The sequence below is a fragment of the Miniopterus natalensis genome, chromosome 1 (assembly GCF_054644295.1).
Source record: "Miniopterus natalensis isolate mMinNat1 chromosome 1, mMinNat1.hap1, whole genome shotgun sequence".
Lineage (NCBI taxonomy): Eukaryota > Metazoa > Chordata > Mammalia > Chiroptera > Miniopteridae > Miniopterus > Miniopterus natalensis.
This window is the reverse complement of record NC_142081.1, coordinates 101079562-101103982: the sequence shown is the minus strand read 5'-3', so window position 1 is coordinate 101103982 and position 24421 is coordinate 101079562. Positions and strand designations below refer to the sequence as shown.

General features: G+C 39.8%; 1 protein-coding gene across 3 annotated transcripts in view; it reads left to right on the top strand.

Annotated features, from left to right (window-relative positions):
• The window catches only part of LRRC49 (leucine rich repeat containing 49), a 147848-nt gene that overhangs the window by 71206 nt on the left and 52221 nt on the right, over positions 1-24421 (top strand). For all 3 annotated transcript variants that reach the window (XM_016201198.2, XM_016201190.2, XM_016201214.2), the window contains one exon: positions 11309-11456. In XM_016201198.2, the coding sequence (XP_016056684.1) occupies positions 11309-11456 (148 nt within the window). The remainder of the gene's footprint in view (positions 1-11308; positions 11457-24421) is intronic.

Below are 24421 nucleotides of genomic sequence, written 5' to 3'. Positions count from 1 at the left end.
TTCTGCTGAGAGTTTGGTGAGAACCTATGAGGACTCTATTAGATTTTTGGTCCTGTGTCAGTACTGTTGACACATGAATAATATTTTTTAAAAATATGGAGTCATGATATATAGGGTTTTTTTTTCTAAGCTTGCTTTTTCAGTTAGCAGTAAATATTAGAGATATATTTCCATGTCCGTACAGGTAGGCAAGGTGATGATAAAATTTTTAACAAGTATGGCATACATACTATAGCAAGTATAGTATACTGGTTAACTAGTATAGCATGGACATTGTCCAGTCAAAATAGATACTAAATTGGGTCTCCAGGCCCCTGCTGTGGCAAGGGTTAACCTTTTGCTGCCAAAACAACAAGAGGTGCAGGGCACTCCAGGGCTGAACCCGGGGCAGTGAGGAGGGTCACGTAGGTGTCTTGAGGGCAGCGGCCTTTACCGGCTGGCATGGAAGTATTCCAGAACTCTGCCTAGTGCAGTTAGTTACTAGGAGTATGTCTGCCTTACATGTGCATTTCATTTTTTAATGGCCACATTCAGTCTTATTGTATGGATTAATTTTTATTTAATGAACTATTTGTTGATGGTTGTTTAGATAGTGTGCCATTTTTTGTCATTATAAGCAATATTGTGATACACATTTTTTAACATACTGTCTTTGTGAAACACGGGCCAGTATATCACAATATAACTTTTAAGAAATCATATTTCTCCCTTAGAATTGTAAATCCTTTCTTAATATTAGCAAGGAATTGTGAGGTTCATGTGAGAAATTAGAAACTTTAAGGGCTATTGAAGTTTAGGTCAGTGGTCTCAGACCCTGAGTCTGCATTAGCATCACCAGTAGAACTATTAGGAATTTTACATCTATGACCCTGTTCCCTGAGGATGAGTTCTGTAAGTTTTTATTTTTTTAATAAGTCTCACAAATGATTCTGATTCCCAGCCAGTATTGGAAGCTACTGAAATACGGAATAATTAATATTTTAAAAGAGAACAAGATTGTATGATTTGTCAGCATCTGACATACGGTAAGTACAGGCAGAGATGTAGAGCTACTGGTGCTCCCATACCTGCTGGTGGGACTGTAGAATAGTAAAATCCTCTTGTCACACTCTGGCAGTATCTTACTCAGTTGAACTTAGTAGCAATTCCACTCCTGTACTCCACAGACATGCTTAACATGTTCAATGTTCATCTGAATATTCTTAGCTGCACTTTTTAAATAACCCAATTGCAAACAAACCAAATGTCCCCCAACAGTAGACTAAAGTAAATGTAATGCTACTTTATCAAACTGCAAATACATGCAGTGTGGATAAATCTTATAAAAGAAAATGTGGAGCAAAAGAAGCCAGATTCAACTGATGGCATAGTATGATTTCACTTACATAAAGTTCAAAAACAAGCAAAACTTTCTGTACTGTTAGAATCAGGGGAGTGGTTACTGTACTGTTAGAATCGGGAGAGTGGTTACTTTGGGGAGGAGTAATGGCTGTAAGAGGATGCAAGGTGGCAGCACCGGGGTACAGTAATGTTTTATTTCTTGACCTGCTGCTGCGCGATGAGTTTGTTGGAAGCTGAGGTGCACACTATGATTTGTGCACTTTTCTGTACGCATAGTTTATGTTGATGAAAAGTTCAAATAAAACCAGCAACAGAAGGAAGTTCCTCCAAATAACAAAATTGTTTTGTGATAGAATAATATCTGACCTTCCATTAACTGTAAAAGGGGAATTTTTAAAAATCTTCACCTAAGGGTGTATTTTTATTGATTTTAGATAGAGAGGAAGGAAGAGGAAGGAGAGAGACATTGATGTGAGAGAGAAACATCACTCCCATATGCACTCCAACTACAGGATCGAACCCTCAACCTGGGTCTGTGCCCTGACCAGGAATCGAACCCGCGACCCTTCCGTGCACGGGATGCTCCAACGAACTGAGCCCCTCGGCCAGGGTTGTAAAGGAGGAATTTGGTCTGTAGTCATGTACTGGAACCTGCTTGTACTCATTCACTGGATCAGTTATGTGCAGCTCTTCAGTTTAGTAACCTCTGGTAGTTCGAGATGGACATGTTGGGAATATTTGCACCATGGAAGTTGTTGCTTTCCCAGAGAGCAGCTTACCTTATACAGTACTGAATTTAGATGTCTTTGCTCACAGGATATTATTTGACTTGGTTTATAGCCAGTGTATTTATTAAACAATTAATATAAATGTTGGAAGTGGCTACAATGAGCATGCTTTTTTAGAGTTAACCTTGAAACATTTTGAGACTGCAAAGAGTCCTTTTTTTTTCTTCTGTAAATGTGAGGAGGCTTATTTGCATTCACATATCAATTCAGGGAGATAAAATATATCATCAAGAATTTTCTGTATCACTTCAAATTTGGTTTCAATGTCACAAATTAGCATTACAAGAACATTACTACATCTTAAAATCTACCCTTAGTAATTAGTTATTGTGAATCACCTGAGACTGAAGCTGTCTTGCTGTTTTCTTTTTACTGCTAGAAAAAAATTATTATAACCTGGAGAAAGCTAATAGAATTATCACCTATGTTCCTGAGACATTCAACTCTGCTGATGTCTGTCAGCCAGGTGCATACAGATATAACAGACATTTTCTTTACTGATTGTTGTCAATGACATTGCTGTAACAAAAGATACCTAAAGAGGAGGTTTAACATTTTTCTCTGTTACATCTGTTTAACTCTTTATGTCTCTATCTCCTCTCATTTGTTGTTTCCATTGGCATCCACAGTCTTCTATTTATTCTCTGTGGTATCACTTTAGCTTCTCAAATATTAAAATCTTTTAAACATTGTCATGAATGGGTTAAACTATTTTAATAGTTTCCTCTTAAGTACAAGACAATAGGCCCAAAATGGAGTTACTCATGCTAAATCCCACATCACCAAACCTAGACTTACAGTTTTGGCTCCCCCAGAAATGGAACCTTAAACCAGTCAATCAGGAATTGCCTAATCAGAAGCGCTAGTTAGGTAATCTGCCTGATAAACCCCTGCCATTCCCTAAAGGAAAGTAACTTTGCAGTAACCAATGCACTTTTTTGCCCAATAGAACTAACTTGTTCCTGCTCCTTTCTGGCTATAAAAGTCTTCCTTTTTGTACAGCTCCATGGAGCCCTTTCCATGCTAAATTAGATACTGTCTGATTCGAATAGATTCTTGGTCAAATAAACTCTTAAAATTTTTAATATGCCTCAGTTTATCTTTTAACATTCCCCAGAGGAAATTTGGAGATCCTTTTTCATGCATGTGAAAAAAATTTTTTATTGTCTCAACCATATTTTTGCTTTGTGACAAAAATAATGGCTTATTATTAGGTGTCTTTAGAGTTTTTAGAACTGTTTGATTTCTAAGAACCCCTACTACCATCATGTACTGAAAAGAATCCTAGTGACTAAGTCAGTTCAGATGTAGCAATACAGATGATTACTTGTTATGGAGCACCAAAAGGAGAGGAACAGGAAAGTGAAAGAAAATGTAAAAGGGAGAACATATATAGAGAAAAAATGTGTGTGTTTCTTGCTGTAATGTTAAAACTGATTATTGGGTTCAGCTGTTGTTAGCCTGTTCCATTTTTAAATTAAGTTCCCCATCATCTTTTCACCTAAATACTTAAGCCGTCATTGATGATCTTTATCTGGATCCATTATTTCCTTAGGGATTACAAAATGGTGATATTCTATGATTCTCTGGGTTTTTTAAAAATTGCCATTGTTCTATAAAGAAAACCTTTATTATCTTTTTAGTTACCCCAAAGAACAGTTTGTACCAGAAAGATGAGATAAATGCTAAATTTCCTTTATCTCCATCCATTGCTTTTGACATTTTAATTTGTGTTTTTTTTTTAATCTCTAGAAGTTGTTCTGTCTTTTAAAATCTTGAACTTTACTCATATTTTCAAAACTTTTTTATTTCTTGAAATACGCTATGGTTTTTAATACTCTGTGTTTATATGAAGAAATTTGAGCTAATCTGACTGTGTCATCTGTTGTTTCTGCCAACTCTCAATCAGTGCTTTATTTCCTTTTGAACTGTGAGCTGTTTGTTTTTCTTGGTACCTTACCTCTGGGAATTCTTGGGGGTTTTTATGAAGGTAGGTTCCTCCATAGAGGAATTTCATTTGTTTCTGTCAGATGCCTATAGGCATAACCAGGCTGAGAGCTCTTAAAAAAAATCAAATATTGAAATATTTTAGTTCATCCATTTAGTGTGGATTTAGGCTTCAAATTGTGGATTGTGATTATAAATAATCAAGGGAGAATTTTCCTCCCCTTCAACTTAGCCTCAAGTTTTGAGATAGGCAATATTTTGGGGGTAGTGAGTAGGAAAGCTTAGAACTAATTCATCCTGTGCTGAGAGTCTAACCCTTGGGGTCTCAGTTCCCTGGCCTCAAAGATCATGTAAGCCAAAGCTCAAGTTCATTGAGTTTAGTAAATATCTTCATAGCAGAAAGGTCAATTTCAACATTCTGCTTACCTCTCTTGAGTTCCCATGTTTACTTTTGTTGTTTTTTTTTTACCTGTGTATCTGTCATCTTTTAGCAGGTCATGAAGACATTTGAAAATATTTTAAAAACACGTTTTATCCATCATCTTTACTTGTTTTTAGCAAAGAACTCAGTTTACAAATTTAGCTCATTTTATCAAAAATACACCATTATGTGCTCTTTTTTTTAACTGCTTCATTCTTTACTACTTAAGTATTTACTATGTTAAGGATCTTTCTAATCATTTTGTGTTTGTCAGTTGTGTATATTTCAGTCCTGTTGAGTACACTGGATTTATTCTGTTTCATTTCACTTAGTAACTATTCAGTAAAATTCTCTTTGATCTATATAAAATAAGTTTTTCTTTCTTTTTTAATCCTCACCCAAGGACATTTTTTCCATTGCTTTTCAGAGAGAGTGGAAGAGAGAGAGAGAAACATCAATGTGAGAGAGACACATCAATTGGTGGCCTCCTGTACTCGCCCTGGGGCTGGGATGGACCCTGCAACCGAGGTACATGCCCTTGGCCGGAACTGGAGCGGGGACCCTTCAGTCCATGGGCCGACGCTCTAACCACTGAGCCAAACCAGCTAGTGCTAAGTGACCTTTTCATTGAATTTTATCAGAGTACATGGTAGTTTATTGGAATGAAAGAGTAAAACCCATTTTTCTAAAGAACCTACTAATTGGAGAAATTTCGCTAATATTCTGGAATTGCTAGTTAAATATCTGTGTGGTATACATACATATGTGGGAATTTTATCTTTTCTCTATACTTTATTAAATAAGCATAAAATTAACTAAAATATATTCTTTTCCTTTTGAGATGTGAGTTTGGTCAGGAGGGACAGATTGTTCCTCTATAGGTTCTTTAGCAGATAGGAAGCAGATGTGGCATTGGGAGGAGACCTCTAAGGGAAGAACAAATGTTGAGCAATCTGGAAAAAGATTAAAGTCAAATTATGAGTTAAATGTCAGCCTTTGGACCAAAGCTTTTCCATTCTTGGTACTCTGAAGAGATGAGCAACTGAGTGTTTTTATACAAAGAGAGAGACTATTCTTAAAAGTAGTTCTCCTCCACTATAATTACTGCTCTGTTTTTAGATATTTTGTTTTTGTTTTTATTTTTAAATAATTTGACTTTCATTTTGTTTGGTTAAGTAGACTATAACCCTTTATTTGCCTGTATTTTCACTTTAGAAGTATTCTTTTGTTTGATTAGAGAACGTCTTTAAAATCATATACATCTGTCAGTGCGTTTCTAGGAATGTCTGGCATGTTTATTGGTCAAATGCCTTGCAGATGGAAATGAAATTTTGTGAGAAATCTTGTGGATCAAATACAGATTTATTTTTACTTTAATAACACTGTTCAAAGCACATAGACTTCAGTTTGAGTGTCAATATTAGCAGCTGATCTGGGAAGAGTTGCCAGGATAGTACCTGCTGAGGACTGCAATGATGTTCCCATTCCTGTGCCTCTTTTTGGTTTTGCTTCAATTATAGATATACACCAGAAGGGCATTAACAGGTCTTCTAGATCTTTCTTTATGTACACATTATTTACACTTTTAAAATGCATTTACCTGATTAGGGACAGATATCAGGTCATAATGATTCTTGAATAGCATATCTTTTAAACAACGAGTTTAAGAATAGTGTAAGAAAATTCATTTATTAATTTTATAAATCAAGGATAAGTTCTTTGGAATCATTTAAATTCATCATATTCTTTTATTCATTCCCCAAACTTACTGAACAAGTTATTGAATGCTAGGTACTAAGTTAGGGCACTGGTCACAGCACATTTCTAGCTCTCAGGAACCTTCTATTTAATTCTGTTCAAATATGCTGATCCACTTAAGAAAAATGCTCTTCAGCATAGACCATCTACTGGCTCTGTTGCCTGTGCTGCTCTCATTACTTACTATCTTAAGGCTGAAATTAGTTTTCCCATCCTCTGGTGGTTGGAGTAAGAACTTAGTGAAAGCCTTTTTGAAACATGTTCTAATCGCCACCAAAGTAAAATAGTGTTCTAGATGGAGACCTGAAAAATGAAGAGGTAATCTGTCAAATATGTATTTTTTATACTTTAAATTTCTTTGTAAATTCATTTATTTAGATATAATTTACATGTAATAAAATTTTAAGTGTAAAGTTCAATGAGTTTTGACAAAGTATACACCGTAACCACCACCTCATTCTCCTGAGAGAGAAACCCAGATGTTATTCCAAAAATTTATATGGAACCAAAAAAGACTCCAAATAGCCTCAGCCATCTTGAGAAACAAGAACAGAGTGGGAGGGATCACTTTACCAGATATCAAGCTATACTACAAAGCCGTTGTAATCTAAACAACCTGGTATTGGTACAACCACAGATATATAGATCAATGGTACAGAACAGAAGCCCCAGAAATAGACCCACGCCCTTATGGTCAGTTAACATTTGACAAAGGAGGCAAGAGCATGCAATGGAGTAAATGCAGTCTCTTCAATAAGTGGTGCTGGGAAAATCGGACAGGTACATGCAAAAAAATGAAACTAGATCACCAACTTACTCCATACACAAGAATAAATAAATGGATAAAAGACTTAAATATAAGTCATGAAACCATAAAAATCCTGGAAGAAAAGATAGGCAGTAAAGTCACAGACATCCCACGTAGTGGAATTTTCACTGATAACTAGGGCAAGAGAAACAAAAGAAAAAATAAACAAATGAGACTACATCAAAACTAAAAAGCTTCTGCATAGCAAAAGAAATCAGCCTCAAAATACAAAAGAACCCCACAGTCTGGGAAAACATATTTGCCAAGGATGAATCTGATAAGGGGCTAGTTTCCAAAGTGTACAAAGAATTCATACACTCAGCAAGAGGAAGACAAACAACCCAATTAAGAAATGGGCAAAGGACCTAAATAGACACTTCTCCAAAGAGGACATACAGATGGCCAGGAGACATATGAGAAAATGCCCAGCGTCACTGATCATCAGAGAGATGCAAATTAAAACCTCAATGAGGTATCACTTCCCACCTGTCAGAATGGCTGCCATCAACAAATCAACAAACGACAGGTGCTGGCGAGGGTGTGGAGAAAGGGGAACCCTGGTACACTGCTGGTGGGAATGCAGACTGGGGCAGCCACTATGGAAAACAGTAGGGAGGCTCCTCAAAAAATTAAAAATGGAACTGCTTTTTGACCCAGTGATCCCACCTCTAGGAATATATCCTAAGAATCCTGAAACACTAATCAGAAAGAATATATGCACCCCTGTGTCCATAGCAGCACAATTTACAATAGTTAAGATCTGGAAACAGCCCAAGAGCCCATCGGTAGATGAGTGGATAAAAAAGCTGTGGGACATATCCACCATGGAATACTATGCAGCTGTAAAAAGAAGGATCTCTTACCTTTTGGGACAGTATGGATGGACCTGGAGAATATTATGCTAAGCAAAATAAATCAGGCAGAGAAAGACAAACATCACATGATCTCACTTATATGTGGAATCTAAAGAACATAATAAATTGAGGAACACAATAGATTCAATAACATGGAAGCATGGATCAGACTGACAAATCTCAGAGGGAAGGTAGGGGTGGGTGGGTGGGGGGGTGGGTGAGGAGAGATTAACCAAAGAATTTATATGCACAACCCAAGGACACAGACAGTAGTGTGGTGAGGGACTGGGGAGGGCGGTGGAAGGGGTCAATGGGGAGAATAGGGGGCATCTTTAATATTTTGAACAATAAATAAATAAATAAATAAATAAATAAATAAATAAATAAGATGTTATTCTATATTCCTCTCTTCCTCATACCCAAATGGCCACTAATTTCTGCCCATGCCACACTCTAAAACCCCGTAGAACCTACTAACCCTCTTTACTCTCATGGCTACTACCTTAGTTCTCAATGTGTTAGGCTCTTACTATTTTTCACCTCTATTACTGCAATCTACTTTATAACTGGTTTTTCAGTCAGCTCTTTTTTTTTTTTTTTTTTTTTATTCTCCATAATGTTACTAAGTTCTGGTTATTCTAATAACATTAATCCCCACTTGCTTAAAACCCCTTAATGACTCTTCACAGTTCCCGTTATGAATCATCAATTTCTGAGTAAGAGATTGATTGGTTCCCAGTGGCAACTGACTTGACGATGACAATGATCATATATCACTTTAGCAGATAGGAAGTATACACGGAGAAGCAGATTTGTGGAGGGAAGGCAATGAGTTAGTTCACTTGACAATGTAGAAGAAATAAACATTTGCCTTGTGGTTTAGTTTTTAAGTTATCAGAATCATTTTTATTTGATTTAAGCTTTATGTTAACAACTATGAGAGCAGGAGAGAAGCATCTTTTAAACATCCATCTCAAACACCAGAAGCTGTTCTGAGATTTTTTTTTATATTGATGGGAAAAAATAATTTTGTTAATGCTAGGTGGGGAAAAAATATGTTTTCAAGTTTCTTTACATTTGAAGTGATTAGGTTTAAGTTCTTGAACTCTCATTTTTGCCTACTAGCCTTTCAAAAAATCTTTCCATAATTACCTAAACATGTCTCAAAAGCCATGATGTGCATATAAATCATGAGATTTACCTTTTAGATTAGTGAAGATAAGCTCTGAGGTAAAATAATGGATAGCAGAGTATTTCTTTACTTTGAATGAGAGGAAATCATACTAGATATATTTAAATATGACAATAAAAACACTTTATTTTTGTTAAACACCTTGCCTCAACTTTAATTGTGAACACAGGTTTTTACTGTATCATAAATATTTTATATCCCCTACCTTTTCTTAATACAGGAAGAAAAGATATTCAATATAGTGCCCAGAATAAGAAAACACCTTTAGGCCTAAGTGTTTACATTCACTAAATATTCACTAAATAAGGATTACTCTAAATAAGGATTACTCTATTCACTAAATAAGGATTACCCTAATATAAACAAGATTACCAGCCTACTCTGGGGTATTATTTAGAAAAGTGATTATTCCCTTGTTTAAAAAATGAATGTCCCAATCAAAATTCCCACAAGCTATTTTGTAGATATCAACAAAGATGCTAAAGTTTATATGGAAAAGCGAAGACCTAGATTAGCAACACAAAGGACAAAGTTAGTGTACTCACTCACACTAACCTATTTCAAGACTCAGCATATAAGTACAGTGATCAGGATGGTGTGGTACTGGTGAAAGAATATACACATATATCGATCAATGGAACAGAGTAGAAGGCCCAGAAATAAGCTCACACAAATATAGTCAAGTGATCTTTGACAAAGGAGCAAAGGCAATTCAATAGAGAAAGAACAGTCTTTTCAATAATTGGTACTAGAACAACTGAATATTCATATAAAAAAGTGAATCTAGACATAGACCTTATAACTTTTACAAAATTAACCAAAAATTGATCATAGACCTAAATGTAAAACACAAGACTATAAAACTTCTAGAAGAAAACTTAGGAGAAAATCTAGGAAACCCTGGATTTGGCAATGTATTTTTAGACAAAACACCAGAAGCATGATCAAAGAAAGAGAAAGGTGGTAAGTTGGACATCATTAAAATTTAAAACTTCTGCCGCGTGAATGACACAATTAAAAGAATGAAAAGACAAGTTCACAGACTGGGAGAAATATTTGCAAAACATATCTGGTAAGAGACATATCCATTATATATTTAAAACACTCTTAAAATTCAACAATAAGAAAATAAAGAAGCCCATTAAAAAATGGGCACAAGATGTGTAAACACAAAGAAGATGTACAGATGGCAAATATGCAGATCTTTGTTTCTAATACCATTCTCCAATATAAGGAACATGGTTTCTTGGAGAGAAGGCTGATTCTGGAACTGGGGTAGGAAATATATAATATGAGTCTAGAGAATTTGGTAGTACCAGAAAGTAAGGAAGCACATACACACACAAATCCACATTAATGGTGGGGGCACAATATGTCAAAGGGACATAGGAGCCAACTGAAAGAGCTTCCAGTGGCCAAAGCTGGAACAATTTGAACAATAAAATAAGTAAAGTAGTATTGGATTATAACCCAAATTATAAAATAAATATTCGTGAATCCAAACTGATATATATAAATAAATGGTAGAAAAAAGACAAACCTCCTGGGAAGAATAATTTCCAATAATTTATATAGATAGTTTGCCCTCAAGGAGGGGAAACTGAACTTCCCACCCCCTAACTATGGGCTGCCCATGACTTCATTCCAAAGAGTCCAGGGGAGGGAAGAGTAAATTTACATTGGAGAAACCTGAAAAACACTACCTCAGCCAGGTGATCAAGGTCATCTTCAACAGTGATGTCATGTTAGTAGTATGTACCTCAACCTTAGTCTAATCCCTAGAAAAACATCAGACAAGTCCCAAAAGAGGGCATCCTACAAAATAACTGATTAGCATGCCTCAAAACATCAAGGTTATCAAAACAAGGAAAGTATAAGAAACTGTCCCAGCTAAAAGGAGCCTTAGGAGACATGGACAACTAAATGTAATATGACAGAATAAGGACAATAAGTAGAAGCTAAGGACATCTGGGTAAAATAGGGTCTTGAGTTAGTGAGAATGTATTGATATTAGTTCATTTAATTATAAAAAATGTACTATACTAATATAAGATGTTAATAATAGGAGAAACTGGGTGGAGAGCATATAGGAACTGTGCTATCCTCTCAATTGTTCTGTAAATCTAAAACTGTTCTTTCAAACAAATCGAAGTACTATTTGAAGGTCTCACAATAACGCAGTGTTTTCTGTCTCTGCAGTTTTGAGAGTGTTTGCTGCCTTGCTGACTCTACTTCTCTCTCAGACATCACTTTTGATGGCAATCCCATAGCTCAAGAGTCATGGTACAAACACACGATCCTTCAGAATATGATGCAGCTGCGCCAGCTGGATATGAAGAGAGTCACGGTGAGAACGCTTCCGAAGGGCTTTCCAGACTGTTGTCCTTAGTGTGGATGAGGAAATTGGGATGCATGTCCTCTGCTTGAAATGTTTCTTAATTTCAATGAACTAGGGATTACCATGAATGTAATTATAGTATAGTTCATAATTGTAATTATAGCTATGTTTTACCATCTTTCCCCTATCCCCAATGTCATTGAGTAGGGCTTTTAAAATTCCTTGCCTTCCATTTAAATTAATCATTATGCTCGTTTTTCATTCTTGCTTAATATCTAACTAATAATTTACTTTGTAATGAGTGCGTAAGAATTGTATTGATAATGATTAAGAACCTAATGGTTAGCCCGGCCGGCCGTGGCTCAGCGGTTGAGCATCGACCTGGGATCCAGGCGATTGGGGTTCGGTTCCCAGTCAGGGCACATGCCCGGGTTGCGGGCTGCAGCCGATCAATGACTCTCATCATTGATGTTTCTGTCTGTCTCCCTCTCCTTTCCTCTCTCTGAAATCAATAAAGATATATTAAAAAAAAAAAAAAAAAAAGAACATAATGGTTAAGAAAGTGGGTCCTGGAGCCAGACTGTTTAAGTCTGAATCCTGGCTTGACTATTTCCTAGTCGTATGACCTTCAACAATTTACTTAACCTTTCTATACCTCATTTTCTCAAAGTAAAATGGGGATTATAATTTTATTGTGTCATAGGGTTGTTGGTAAGGTAAAATGAAGCACTGAACAAATCTTAGAACGTGGTGAGGCTCCTAGGAAACATCATATGGAGTTGTTACTGATGCTGTACCTCTCCAAGTAGCTCTCTCTTTTTTATTCATTCCACCTCCATATGCAGCATCTTCTACACTTAGAGGTTTTCATATGGCTCCTGATCTGAGTGAAATGCTGCATATGATACCCCTGCTTACAGGTGTACAATGTACATTAGCATATTTTGGGCTCCAAGAAGTTCTGGAATAAAGAAACATATCTTAATTTGTTTCATTGCATCCCAAATTAATTTGAATATTTTATTTTCTCAGAAAATTCCTTTTAATAATCTCAGACCTAAGCTTCTATCTGTTTTCTTACTTCTTGACTCTGCCAATTTTGATGTGAATTCTGAGTGATCAGCTAGGTTTATTCAGTTTTCAGTTGACTCGCGGCCTGCACAGCAGCTTCACAATGTGTGCAGCTTACAATTCCACCTCAGCAATGTTATAGACGGTGAAGATGGCTAGCAGATAGTTAAGTGTGGGTGAATTCATGCATACCAGGAATCGGCTAGGGTTCTGCCTCTCTCTTTGTTCGAGCGTGGAGGTTTGGAACAGTTCGTCCTCTCAGTTTGTTCAGATCTATTCTGTCAACACTGTTTCTTCCTTTTACCCTTATCTCCATGTCTTTCTTAATTAAGCATCTTGGGTGCATCTTATTGCTCTTCCTGATGAAGTTGATGTGAGTGAGATAAGAGGTGAAGCTAACCCACTTATATAAATTAGTACTTAATTCTGTACAGTAAACCCTTGATTTTGTAGACCTCGATTTAACTGACTTTGGATTTAATGGACAAAATTCCCAGTCCATATGTCACCTGTGAAAATTAACACCCTGTTAATTTTAAAATTATTTTAACCTACATTTGCTTACAATTAAATTAACAGGTTATTCTTTTTGTTATTAATTCACTTTATTTTTAACAAATTTTAGCAAATAAGCCATATGTTGGAAAAAACACTGTAGTAATTTCTCCCACATAAATAAACATTACATATCTACAACTATAGTCTACATATTTAAATCCAAGTGTCACTGCTTATAAACAATGTTCGGCAAATGATTAGCATGTGATCACACCGCATTGCACGTGGTAACTGGTTCTGTTGTCCTGTGGCATGACTTTCTGCCACAATTTTAACACTTGCTGGCTGCTGTTCCCACTCGAGCTAAGCCACGCCCCAGCCATGTGCATTTGTTTACTATTTTTTATTTTTTTATTGATTTTAGAGAAAGAAAGGGAGAGGGAGAGAGAGATGGAAACATCAATGATATGAGAGAGTCATTGATCGGCTGCCTCCTCACACCCTCTGCTGGGGATCGAGCCCACAAACCGGGCATGTGCCCTGACCAGGAATCAAACCACTATATCCTAGATCATAGGTTGATGCTCAACCACTGAGCACATGGGCCTGGCCATTTGTTTACTCTTGGTGACTGGTGAATGCACACATTTACTAGATTTATTTAGTATAAATTTAAAATTACAGTAATATATACAGAAAACTTTTCTGTGAAATTATACTTTGCATACATAATTTTAATTACACAAATGTGTCTCCATAAGTAAAAACAGGTAAACTCACTAATTTGTCAATTTTTTAACATATGCATTCAGAAAACCTACTTTATTATATAATGGACTTTCAGCTTTACTAGATACTCCCTCACCCGAATTAGTCCGTTATATTGAGGTTTTACTATATTGTGTTTCTTACAGTGAATTTATGTCTACCCAACTAATATACTTAAGGACAGAAGCCATTCTTTTTCCTTGTCTAATACAAATAGATGTTCTTAACATGTTTCTTTTCTTTATCTCACTCAATGTAGAGAATCACATGTTCAATAAAGACTTGTTGGTTCAGTGAGATTTACCTAGTTTTATGCCTTAATTAAAGGAGAATAAAACTGCATATAGGCATTGCTCTTGTACAGTCCATAGACTATGTTTGCCTGGTAAGGAAATGAGGGGAAATCGCCTGGGATGGGAGCAGGGCCAGCTATCCTGCTAAATACAGAGCAGCAGTCCTTCACATCTGCTCCTCCACTGTTTATTTTAGAAACTTAAAAAACTCTTAAATGGAAACAATCTCAAAGTTACAGAAAAGTTGTACATACAGTACAAAGAACTTTTTTTTCTTGAACTGTTGTCAGATGTGGACCAGGACCAAGGTGGGTCTGCCAGACCAGTCTTGAAATGGGTCCCTACGAAGTCACAGGAAAAGCATTTTGGGGACTCATGCATAGGAGGAGTTGAGGTATACTGGCCTGATTTATTGGAGGGGCACACAGGGCATGGATGCCCTGCAGAGGCTGCTGCACTGCCTCATTCACGACCAGGTGGCTCAGCTCCATCTTACTGCAGAAGAAGTCCAGCTTGTGGAGTCACAGGTGCACTTGTCCTCACCCAGCCCAGGGGAAGGGCTAGGACTCAGACCTGCCCTGTCATTAACCTGGCATTCAAGGCTCTGGTAGTCCAGCACCAGAAAGAGAGAACGCTCCTTGGGCCTTTGTTAAGCTTTGATTATATCTCCTTGGGCTTGGGAGAGAGCAGGCTTTCTTTAACACTATCCAGTCTTCTTCCTAATTCTTCTCTGGCTTGTGCTGGCCCTCCCCCTATCCAGTCCCTTTCCTAAATCTTCTCGGATTGGTACCCTTATCCTATCCAGTCCTTTTCCCCGATTTTTCCAGGTTAGACTCCTCCCCTTTATGGTTGCCATGTTGGCTCCTACTGTGCATGCCTCAACAGAGGAATTTCCCCCTTACTGTTTTATTCCCTCCCCCACCTCCTAATCTATGGGAAGGGGACAGTTGTTCCCTGGGGAGACTGGAAAACTGGACCTTCCTCCCTTCTCAGGGATGTTAATCCCCTTGGCAGGGCAATGTGGCTGTTCCCTGGAGTAGACGTTTGGAAGCCATAGCTTCCTAGTTAATCCAGCTTAATTGGCTGCCTGGCTCCCTTCTCTTTCTTTAATATCTAACTAGCTGCTTACTCAATTTTTCAACAGCCCTGGACACTATAGTGTGTATTTCTTATAAACAAAGACATTCTCCTGTATAAACACAATATAACCAACAAAATCTAGAAATGAATATTGAATAATTGCTATTGTTGAATTCTCATACCACATTCGATTTTACCAATCATATCAACAATATGCTATACAGCAAAATGATCCAGTTTGGAATTATACATTTGTTGGGGCTAAAAAAATATTAATACTTTTCCTCCTACCTTCTGAATTCTTCTGACTGGGCCAATAGCCAAATTAACAGAGACAGATTAACAGGAGAAGTTAATCTCAAAGTTTAATATATGTGCATGGGGAATTCACATAGACATGATAATTACATGAAAATTCTGAAGACAGTGAGGCAACATTGGGTATATAAAACATTTTTGGACAAAGGAGAAGGGGATGGGGGGAAATGGAGTATTAGATTTCAGAAGTGAAAATGGATGATTTGTAGGTAGTTGAGAAGGAAGGAACACACTTGGCAGAAAAATCCTAGCTAGGTGGCTCAGAAACAGTGTGACACGGGCTATGTACCTGCCTGAATCCCTCTTTAGTCTAATTAAAATTAGACTAAGGTGACATCCTGAGACCTTCTTCTTGAAGTAGGTTTATCTGTCTGAATCTCTGGGTAGTAAAGGGGTGAGGGTCAAAGTTTCTTTCTGAGTCTTTTGTTTCTTAATAAACACCTTAAAATCTATATCCAAAACAGCAGCGTCAGGGTGGCAGAATTTTGTCCCTACATGTGGCATTGAGATGCATTGTGTTGTCATGTCTCTATCACCACCATTTTTTTCAGGCACAGTTCCTCAGTTTTTCCTTGATTCATGACTTTAGTATTTATGAAGATTACAGTCCAGTTATTTTGTAGAATTACCCTCAATTCACATGTGTGTTTTTTAAAGGTTTCCTCACAATTAATTTTTAGCTACAGATCTTTGGCATAAATATCACAAGTGACTTTGTATTCTTCTCATTGCATCCTGTCAAGCGATGGGTGGTTTATATTTATCCCCTCACTGATATCACTCACTTTAATTAAGGCGGTGTCTGCCAAGCTTCTCCATGTGAAGTTACTGTTTTCCTTTTGTAATTCTATTTCTCATAAAAATTTCAATTCATTTATTCACATTGGGATGGACCATGGTTTTTAGTTTCACTTTTTGTCTATAATTTTGTAGTAACTTTAGTGTGGAAACAATACACCTTTTAAAGACTTGCTGTAACAGGCTTGGCATACAACAACCTATGAGCTGGCCACCTGTTTTGTAAAAAAGTTACATTAGAACACAGTCATGTTCATCCATTTATGTATTATCTATGTCTGCTTTTGTTCCTGGAGGATTGAGTGGGCAGAATTCCTTTGTCTCTAGTGGGAGTAGGGTTCTTGGGATATCTTCAGAAAAGGAATTTTTCTAAGACTCTCAGAGGAGAACGAGTGGCTTTTACTTGGATAGAGTTACATTTCTTAGTTTACAAAGTCCCATGTCCCTTAAACCAGTCCTGGAAAATGTGCAGGTGAGTGTTCAGTAGAGCTAAACGCAGGGTGAGTGTTCAGAGTTTCCATTCCGTGATGGAGCTGGGTCCAATGTAGCATCAGACAAGTTAAAACACATTAGTCCACTGTTTAGAGTCCACATGGCCGACAGCATGCCCCCTGCAGCAGGAGTCCCAAGAGAGCAAGAGCGCCAAGAGTGCAAGAGAGAGAGGCTCCTTTGTTCAGGAGTTTAAATATCAAAATTTCCCTGAGTTCGCAGTGACCACGCCTATTCTGGCCATTGACTTTTTCCCAGGTACGACTGATAGGTAAGCATCTTCCCACATCACCCAGACTTAAATCGGCGTGTGTCTATTGTCCAGTCCCTTCACCCATCAGCCTGCAGCTTGGAGACTGCTAACTGTAGCTTCCTGGCAAAGCTGTATAAATGGCCTGCTTATATTATCCAGTCTCTCTTTTGCTCCTTTCCTGTTAAATAATAACCAGGTAATTATAACAGTACCATCTTTAATGCTACAATAGTAGAACTGAGTAGTTGTTAAAGAAACTAAATGGCCTACAAGCCTAAATTATTTGCCAACTTTATAGAAGAGTTTGCTGACACCTGTTATATAACAATTTTTTCTCTTTAAAAATGATATCTTGGGTGACAACAAGATGGCCATGTAGGTAACAGCAGTACTCTCTGCCTCCCACAACCACATCAAAATTACAACTAAAATACAGAACAAACATCATTCAGAACCTCCTGACAGAAGGTTCTGAATCCAGCTGAACAGAAGCCCTACAACCAGGGAGCTGAAGAAGCAACAAGACCGGCAGGAGGGGCGGAGACCAGGGGCAGAATCTGGGCTGAATGGTGGAGACGGCAGCCTTGGTCCCACCCCCGATGCCTTGGGTTAAAATCGGGAGGGATATCTTGGCTGTGGAGGTTTCCTGGGGGAGTGAGGGGTTTCAGCCCCACACCAGGCCCCCCAACTCAGGGTTCTAGGGCCGGGAAGAGAAGACCCCACAACTTGGGGCTGTGAAAACCAGTGGGGACTGTGTCTATGGGACGTGGAGGCTGTGGGAGTCCCAGGCATCTCCTCTTAAAGGGCCGGCACACGGACTCACTCAGATGCACTTCCTCTGAGCCCCAGCACTGGGCTGCAGCTTGAAAGGAGCCTGGGACATTTGGGGAGGAACTAACTTGCCTGAAGTCAGGGCGAGAGGTGGAGGGGCAGCTTTCTCCCAGACAGAAGTGCTGACAGAGGCCATTGCTCCTTTGGCAAGCCTTCCCCCACAGAGCTGGCACGCAGGTGCCATATTTGAATCTCCAACACCTGACTCACACCTTTGGCCCTGCCCCGGTGATTCCCGGAGGCATCCCCCCCCCCCCCCCTGCAAGCTCATCCAAGCCATTTCCAGTGGCTTTTTTATGCTAGTGGCCCCTCTAGCCTCATGCTTAGGACTTTCATAAAATCTACCAAATAAGCAGCAGCTGGCCTCAGCATGCCCTATAACTCTCGAAAAGTGGCCCAAGCCTGGCTGTAGGGGCAGCCTGCATTGGTTCATAGCTTGGCCCTCCTGGACACCTCCAAGCCCAGCGCAAGTAGCAGCCATCTACGTTTTGCTGTGTAGCTCATGCTGGGTGGCCCTGGGCAAGGCACAGGCAGAGACTGACTTTGCACCTACCGGGAGGCCCCAGAGACAGTGCACCTGGTGGTCAGATTCGACCACACTGGATTACAACCCTACCACATGCATGAGTGACACACTCAAGGGGCACGCTTAGTAAACACCAAAGCCCCACAGAAGTAAATCCTGCTCCATAGGGGTGTCTCCAGCACACCAGCTCTTTGGCTATTGATGTAGCTGGTCCTCACAGCTGATTGGCCTGGGGGGTCAATTCCTCCCAGTTACACCAACAGCAACCAAGGCTCAACTACATCAGGACAGTGCACACAGCCCACACAGGGGAGCACCTGGAAGGCCCAGCTCAGGTGACTGGAGAGGTTGAGCCACTGAACCCTACAGGACACCTACTACACAAACCCACTCTACAAATTCCAGGAGACATAGCAGCTCTACCTAATACATAGAAAAAAACACCTGGAAGCAGCCAAAATGTGGAGGCAAAGAAACATGTTACAAGTTAAAGGACAGAAGAAATCTCCAGAAAAAGAACTAAGTGAAATGTAGCTAAGCAAGCTACTAGATACAGAGTTTAAAATAATGGTTATAAGGATGCTTAAGGATCTTAGTAAGACTATTAAGGAAACTAGTGAGATCATCAATGACATAATAAAGTACCAATCAGAAATAAAGGCTACACAAACTGAAATGAAGAATAATTTAAATGGAATCAACAGTAGAGTAGAGGACACTCAGAATCAAATCAGCAATTTGGAATATGAGGAAGCAAAAAACACCCAACCAGAAGAGCAAAAAGAAAAAAGAATCCAGAAATATGAAGATAGTGTAAGGAGCCCCTGGGACAACTTCAGGCAACTCAACATTTAAATTATGGGGGTCCAGAAGGAGAAGAAAGAGGGCAAGGAATTAAAAACCTATTTGAAAAAATAATGACAGAAAATTCCCTCTACCTGGTGAAAGAAATAGACTTACAAGTCCAGGAAGCACAGAGAATCCCAAACAAGAGGAACCCAAAGAGGTGCACACCAAGACACATCATAATTAAAATGCCAAAGGTTAAAGACAAAGAGAGAATCTTAAAAGCAGCAAGAGAAAAGCAGTTAGTTACCTACAAGGGAGCACCCATATGACTGACTGTCAGTTGATTTCTCAACAGAAACTTTGCAGGCCAGAAGGGAATGGCAAGAAATATTCAGTGATGAACAGCAAGGACCTACAACTAAGATTACTCTACCCAGCAAAGCTATCATTTAGAATTGAAGGTCAGATAAAAATCTTCACAGATAAGAAAAAGCTAAAGGAGTTCACCACCACCAAACCAGTATTACATGAAATGTTGAGGGGTCTTCTTTAAGAAGAAGCTAATGAACAAAAGAAACTGACAAACAGAATAGACCCAGAGACATTGATGCATGCAACAGACTGTAGTATATCAGAGGGAAGAAGGAAGAGGGAAGAGGGAAGAGGGTCAGGGGTGGAAAGAGACTAACCAAAGAAGTTATATGCATAACCCATGGACACAGACAATAATGGGGTGTAGGCCTGGGGAGGGGGGAGGAGGAAAGTGGAGGGGGTCAAGGGGCTGTAAAACGGGACACCTATAATACTTTCAACAATAAAGATAAATTTTTAAAAAAAGATATCTTGGTTAAATTTTATGTAATTTACCATGTAAACATTCTGGCTTGGGTGGATTACACAAATATTTAATGAACTATGAATGACGGCTGTGGTTCCCAAACTATGTGCCAAAGATGCTATAGTGAACTCACAGGGGTACTGTGGAACACTTTTTATTTTTAAGGGAAACACTGATATTTGGTATCTGTGCGATACTGAAAAACTTCTAGGTCAAGTTAGTTTACCATTTCAACATTAGATCACACTATATTTCTCTCTCAAGCATCATATCTTTTTTTTTTTTAATTTATCTTTATTGTTGAGAGTATTACTGGTGTCCCATTCCCCCCCCCCCCAAATTGACGCCCTCCACTTCACTCCCACCCTTTCCCCAGACCTTCACCCCATTATTAACTGTGTCCATGGGTTATGCATATATGCATATAACGTCTTTGGTTAATCTCTTCCTACCCTCCAACCCCCTTCCCTCTTTCCTCTGAAATATGATCATCTGTTGCATGTGTCAATGTCTCTGGATCTGTTTAGTTGCTCAGATTCTTTTGTTCATTAGCTTCTTCTTAAAGAAGACTCTTCAGCTTTTCCTGTAGTGCTGGTCTGGTGGCGATGAACTCCTTCAGCTTTTTCTTATCTGTGAAGCTCTTTATTTAACCTTCAGTTCTAAATGATAGCTTTGTTGGGTAGAGCAATCTTGGTTGTAGTTTCCTGTTTTTCATCACATTGAATATTTCTTGCCACTTCCTTCCGCCTGCAAAGTTTCTGTTGAGAAATCAGCTGACTGTTGTATGGGTGCTCCATTGTAGGTAACTAACTGCTTTTCTCTTGCTGCTTTTAAGATTCTCTCTTTGTCTTTAACCTTTGGCATTTTAATTAGAATGTGTCTTGGTGTGCACCTCTTTGGGTTCCTCTTGTTTGGGACTCTCTGTGCTTCCTGGACTTGTAAGTCTATTTCTTTCCCCAGGTAGGGGAAGTTTTCTGTAATTATTTTTTCAAATAGGTTTTCAATTTCTTGCTCTCTTTCTTCCCCTCTGGCACCCCAATAGTATGAATGTTGGGCCTCTTGAAGTTGGCCCAGAGGCTCCTTATACTATTTTCATATTTCTGGATTCTTTTTTCTTTTTGCTCTTCTGGTTGGGTGTTTTTTGCTTCCTCATGTTCCAAATTGCTGATTTGATTCTCAGCATCCTCTACTCTACTGTTGATTCCATGTAAATTATTCTTCATTTCAGTTCGTGTAGCCTTCATTTCATATTGGTACTTTATTATGTTATCGATTTTCTCAGTTATTTCCCTAATAGTCTGCTTAAACATCCTTATAAACAAAATTATGAACTCTGTATCTGTTAGCTTGCTTGGATCTATTTCATTTAGTTCCTCTTCTAGAGATTTCTCCTGTTCTTTCCTTTGTGACATGTTTCTTTGCCTCCACATTTTGGCTGCTTCCAGGTGTTTTTTTCTATGTATTAGGTAGAGCTGCTATGTCTCCTCAAATTGGTAGAGTGGCTTTGTGTAGTAGGTGTCCTGTAGGGTCCAGTGGCTCACCCTCCCCAGCTACCTGAGCTGGGCCTTCTAGGTGCTCCCCTGTGTGGGCTGTGTGCACTGTCCTGCTGTAGTTGAGCCTTGGTTGCTGTTGGCATCTCTGGGAGGAACTGACCCCCCCCCCACCACCAATCAGCTGTGAGGACCAGCTGCAACTATAGCCAGAGAGCTGGTGTGCTAGAGACACCCCTATGGATCAGGATTTACTTCAGTGGAGCTTTGGTGTTCACCAAGTGCACCCCTTGAGTGTCACTCATGGATGTGGTAGGGTTGTAATCCAGTGTGGTCGGGTCTGACCACCAGGTGCACTGTCTCTGGGGCCTCCCAGGAGGTGCAAAGTCAGCCTCTGCCAGTGCCTTGCCCAGGGCCACCCAGCATGAGCTACACAGCAAACTGTAGTTGGCTGCTACTTGTGCTGGGCTTGGCATTGTCCAGGAGAGTCCAGGCTATGAGCCAATGAAGGCTGCCGCTAGTGCCAGGCCTGGGGCCACTTATCAAGCCATATGGGGCCCGCTGCTGCTTGTTTGAGAGATTTTAGGAAAGCCCTAAGCATGAGGCTCGAGAGGCCACTTGCACAGAAAAGCCCCTGGAAATGGCCGGGATGAGCTGCAGGTGGGGAGGGCGGGGCCTCCGGGCATCACCGGGGCGGGGCCAAAGGTGTGAGTCAGGTGCTGGCGACTCAAATATGGCGCCTGCCTGCCGGCTGTGTGAGGGGAGGACTCGCCAAAGGAGCCATGGCCTCTGCCAGCCCTTCTGCCTGGGAGGAAGCTGCCCCTCCACCTCTTGCCTGGATCTCAGGCAGGTTAGTTCCTCCCCGAGTGTCCCAGGTGCTTTCAGGCTGCTGCCCGGCGCTGGGCTCAGAGGAAGCGCGTCTGAGTCTGTGCGCCGGCCCTTTAAGAGGAGCTGCTGGGGCTCCCGCAGTCTCTGGGACCCTCAGCCACAGTCCCGGTGATTTCACAGCCCAGAGTTGTGGGGACGTCTCTTCCCGGCCTGGAGCCCTGGGCTGGGGGCCTGCTGTGGGGCTGGGACCCCTCGCTCCTCCGGGAAATGCCCGCCGCCGAGATTCCCTCCTGGGTTTCAACCGCAGCACCGGGTGTGGGCCCGAGGGGAGTCTCAGTTCAGCCCCCATCCGCCCGCGTCTCCACCCTCCTGCCGCTCTCGGCGCTTCCTCAGCTCCCTGGTTGTGGGGCTTCTGTTCAGCCGGATCTCAGGAGGCTCAGAGTGACGGTGGTTCTGTATTTTAGTTGTTGCGGGAGGCGGGGGTGCAGCTGTGACCTACGCCGCCATCTTGTTTCTCCTCGAGCACCATATCTTTACAAAGCTGACTTTTCAACGGTTACTGTAATCAAAACAAATGCCATTCCAAATCGGTATGCAACAGATAATGAGGGTGGCAGTGTCCAATCTAATTCCAGTGTTGGAGAAGTTGTGTAATGCCCCACAGGTACACATGTTCCATCGGGGAGTAATTGTGTTATGTAAAAGTATATTTTTTCTTTCAGTTTATATGTATTATTATTGTTTTCAGATGGCTGCTAAGCTGCTAGAACTTGAAGACTTGTTAAGTAACTTCCTAACTACAATAAACAGAGCTGTAGCACATTTCTTTTGACCTAGAGGCACTGTGAAAAATTTCCTGAGACAGTGTTAGTCACTTTGAACTGGAAGTTTCTGTACTAGGGTCTGTGTTAGATACTAGATATGATAAGATTAGAATTATAACTTGTACCCTCCTGTAAACTTACAGTCTAGTGCAGAAGCAGTCGTGCAGCAGATTATAATTCAAAATGACTAGTTAGATAAGGTAGATTGATTGATAGATATGTGTGTACACACACTCACACACATGGCACAGTCATATCGAAAAGCAAGGCACTCCTTTGTCTACAGGAGAAATAGGAAAAGTTCCAAAGGAGAAAATACTTCACTTAAGTCTTGAAGAGTAGCAAAGAAGGTGGATGTATCTGTGACAAATATTCCAGAGAGAGAGAAAGCATGCAAAATGCAGAGGGGTGCGAGAGAGTATAGCATGGATAGCAGTTCACCATGGCTGAGCAGTGAGTGTACATGGGGGAGACTCCAGGAGAAAAGCTGTCTGACAGGCAAGGGCTAGGCCATGAGAGGCATTTTATGTCATAATAAAAAGGTTAGATTTTTCGCTGTGAGCATAAGAAGCCCTTGAAGAGTTGAAGGTAGTTAAATTGGAATTGCCTGTGAAGAAGATTGTCTCTCTGGGTAGCAGCCCAGAGGATGAATTGGGGAGGGGAAGTTGGATAATGAGATGGGAAGCAGGGAGATAGTCAGGGTAAGAGCTTCTGGGGGTCCGATCCGGAGGAATGGCAACAAATAATCTGGTGCTAAAAGATAATATGAGTTGCTGGCTTCAATGCCTGTTTTGCTTTAACAAGAATGACTTTTAGTATGTAGAGTTGAAATAAATATTAATAAGGTAAAAGTGAGGCCTAGGATAGGTAAATAAGTTTTCATTCAGACCCATCTAAAGCAGGGGCTGGCAAATTTTATCTGTAAGGGCCTGGTTGTGAATATTTAGGCTTTGGGGACTATATAGGCCCTGTTGAAAAACTACTCAACTCTCATTGTGGTGTGAAAGCAGGCATATCCAGTTCATAAATGAATGAGCATGGCTGTGTTCCAACAAAACTTTACTTACAAAAGCAGGTGGGAGCTGGATTTGGCCTGTGGGCTGGAGTTTGCCAATCCTTGATCGAGAGCACTGAATAAACATAGTGAGTGAACTGTTAAACCACTGACGCTTATTTCTGAGAAGAGTGTAGAGTAATGGTGTAGCTGGAAGGTAAGATGAACTAATCTTTTTGTCACAGAAGGAAAGAATATAAATCCCACAAATTATAACAATAAACTT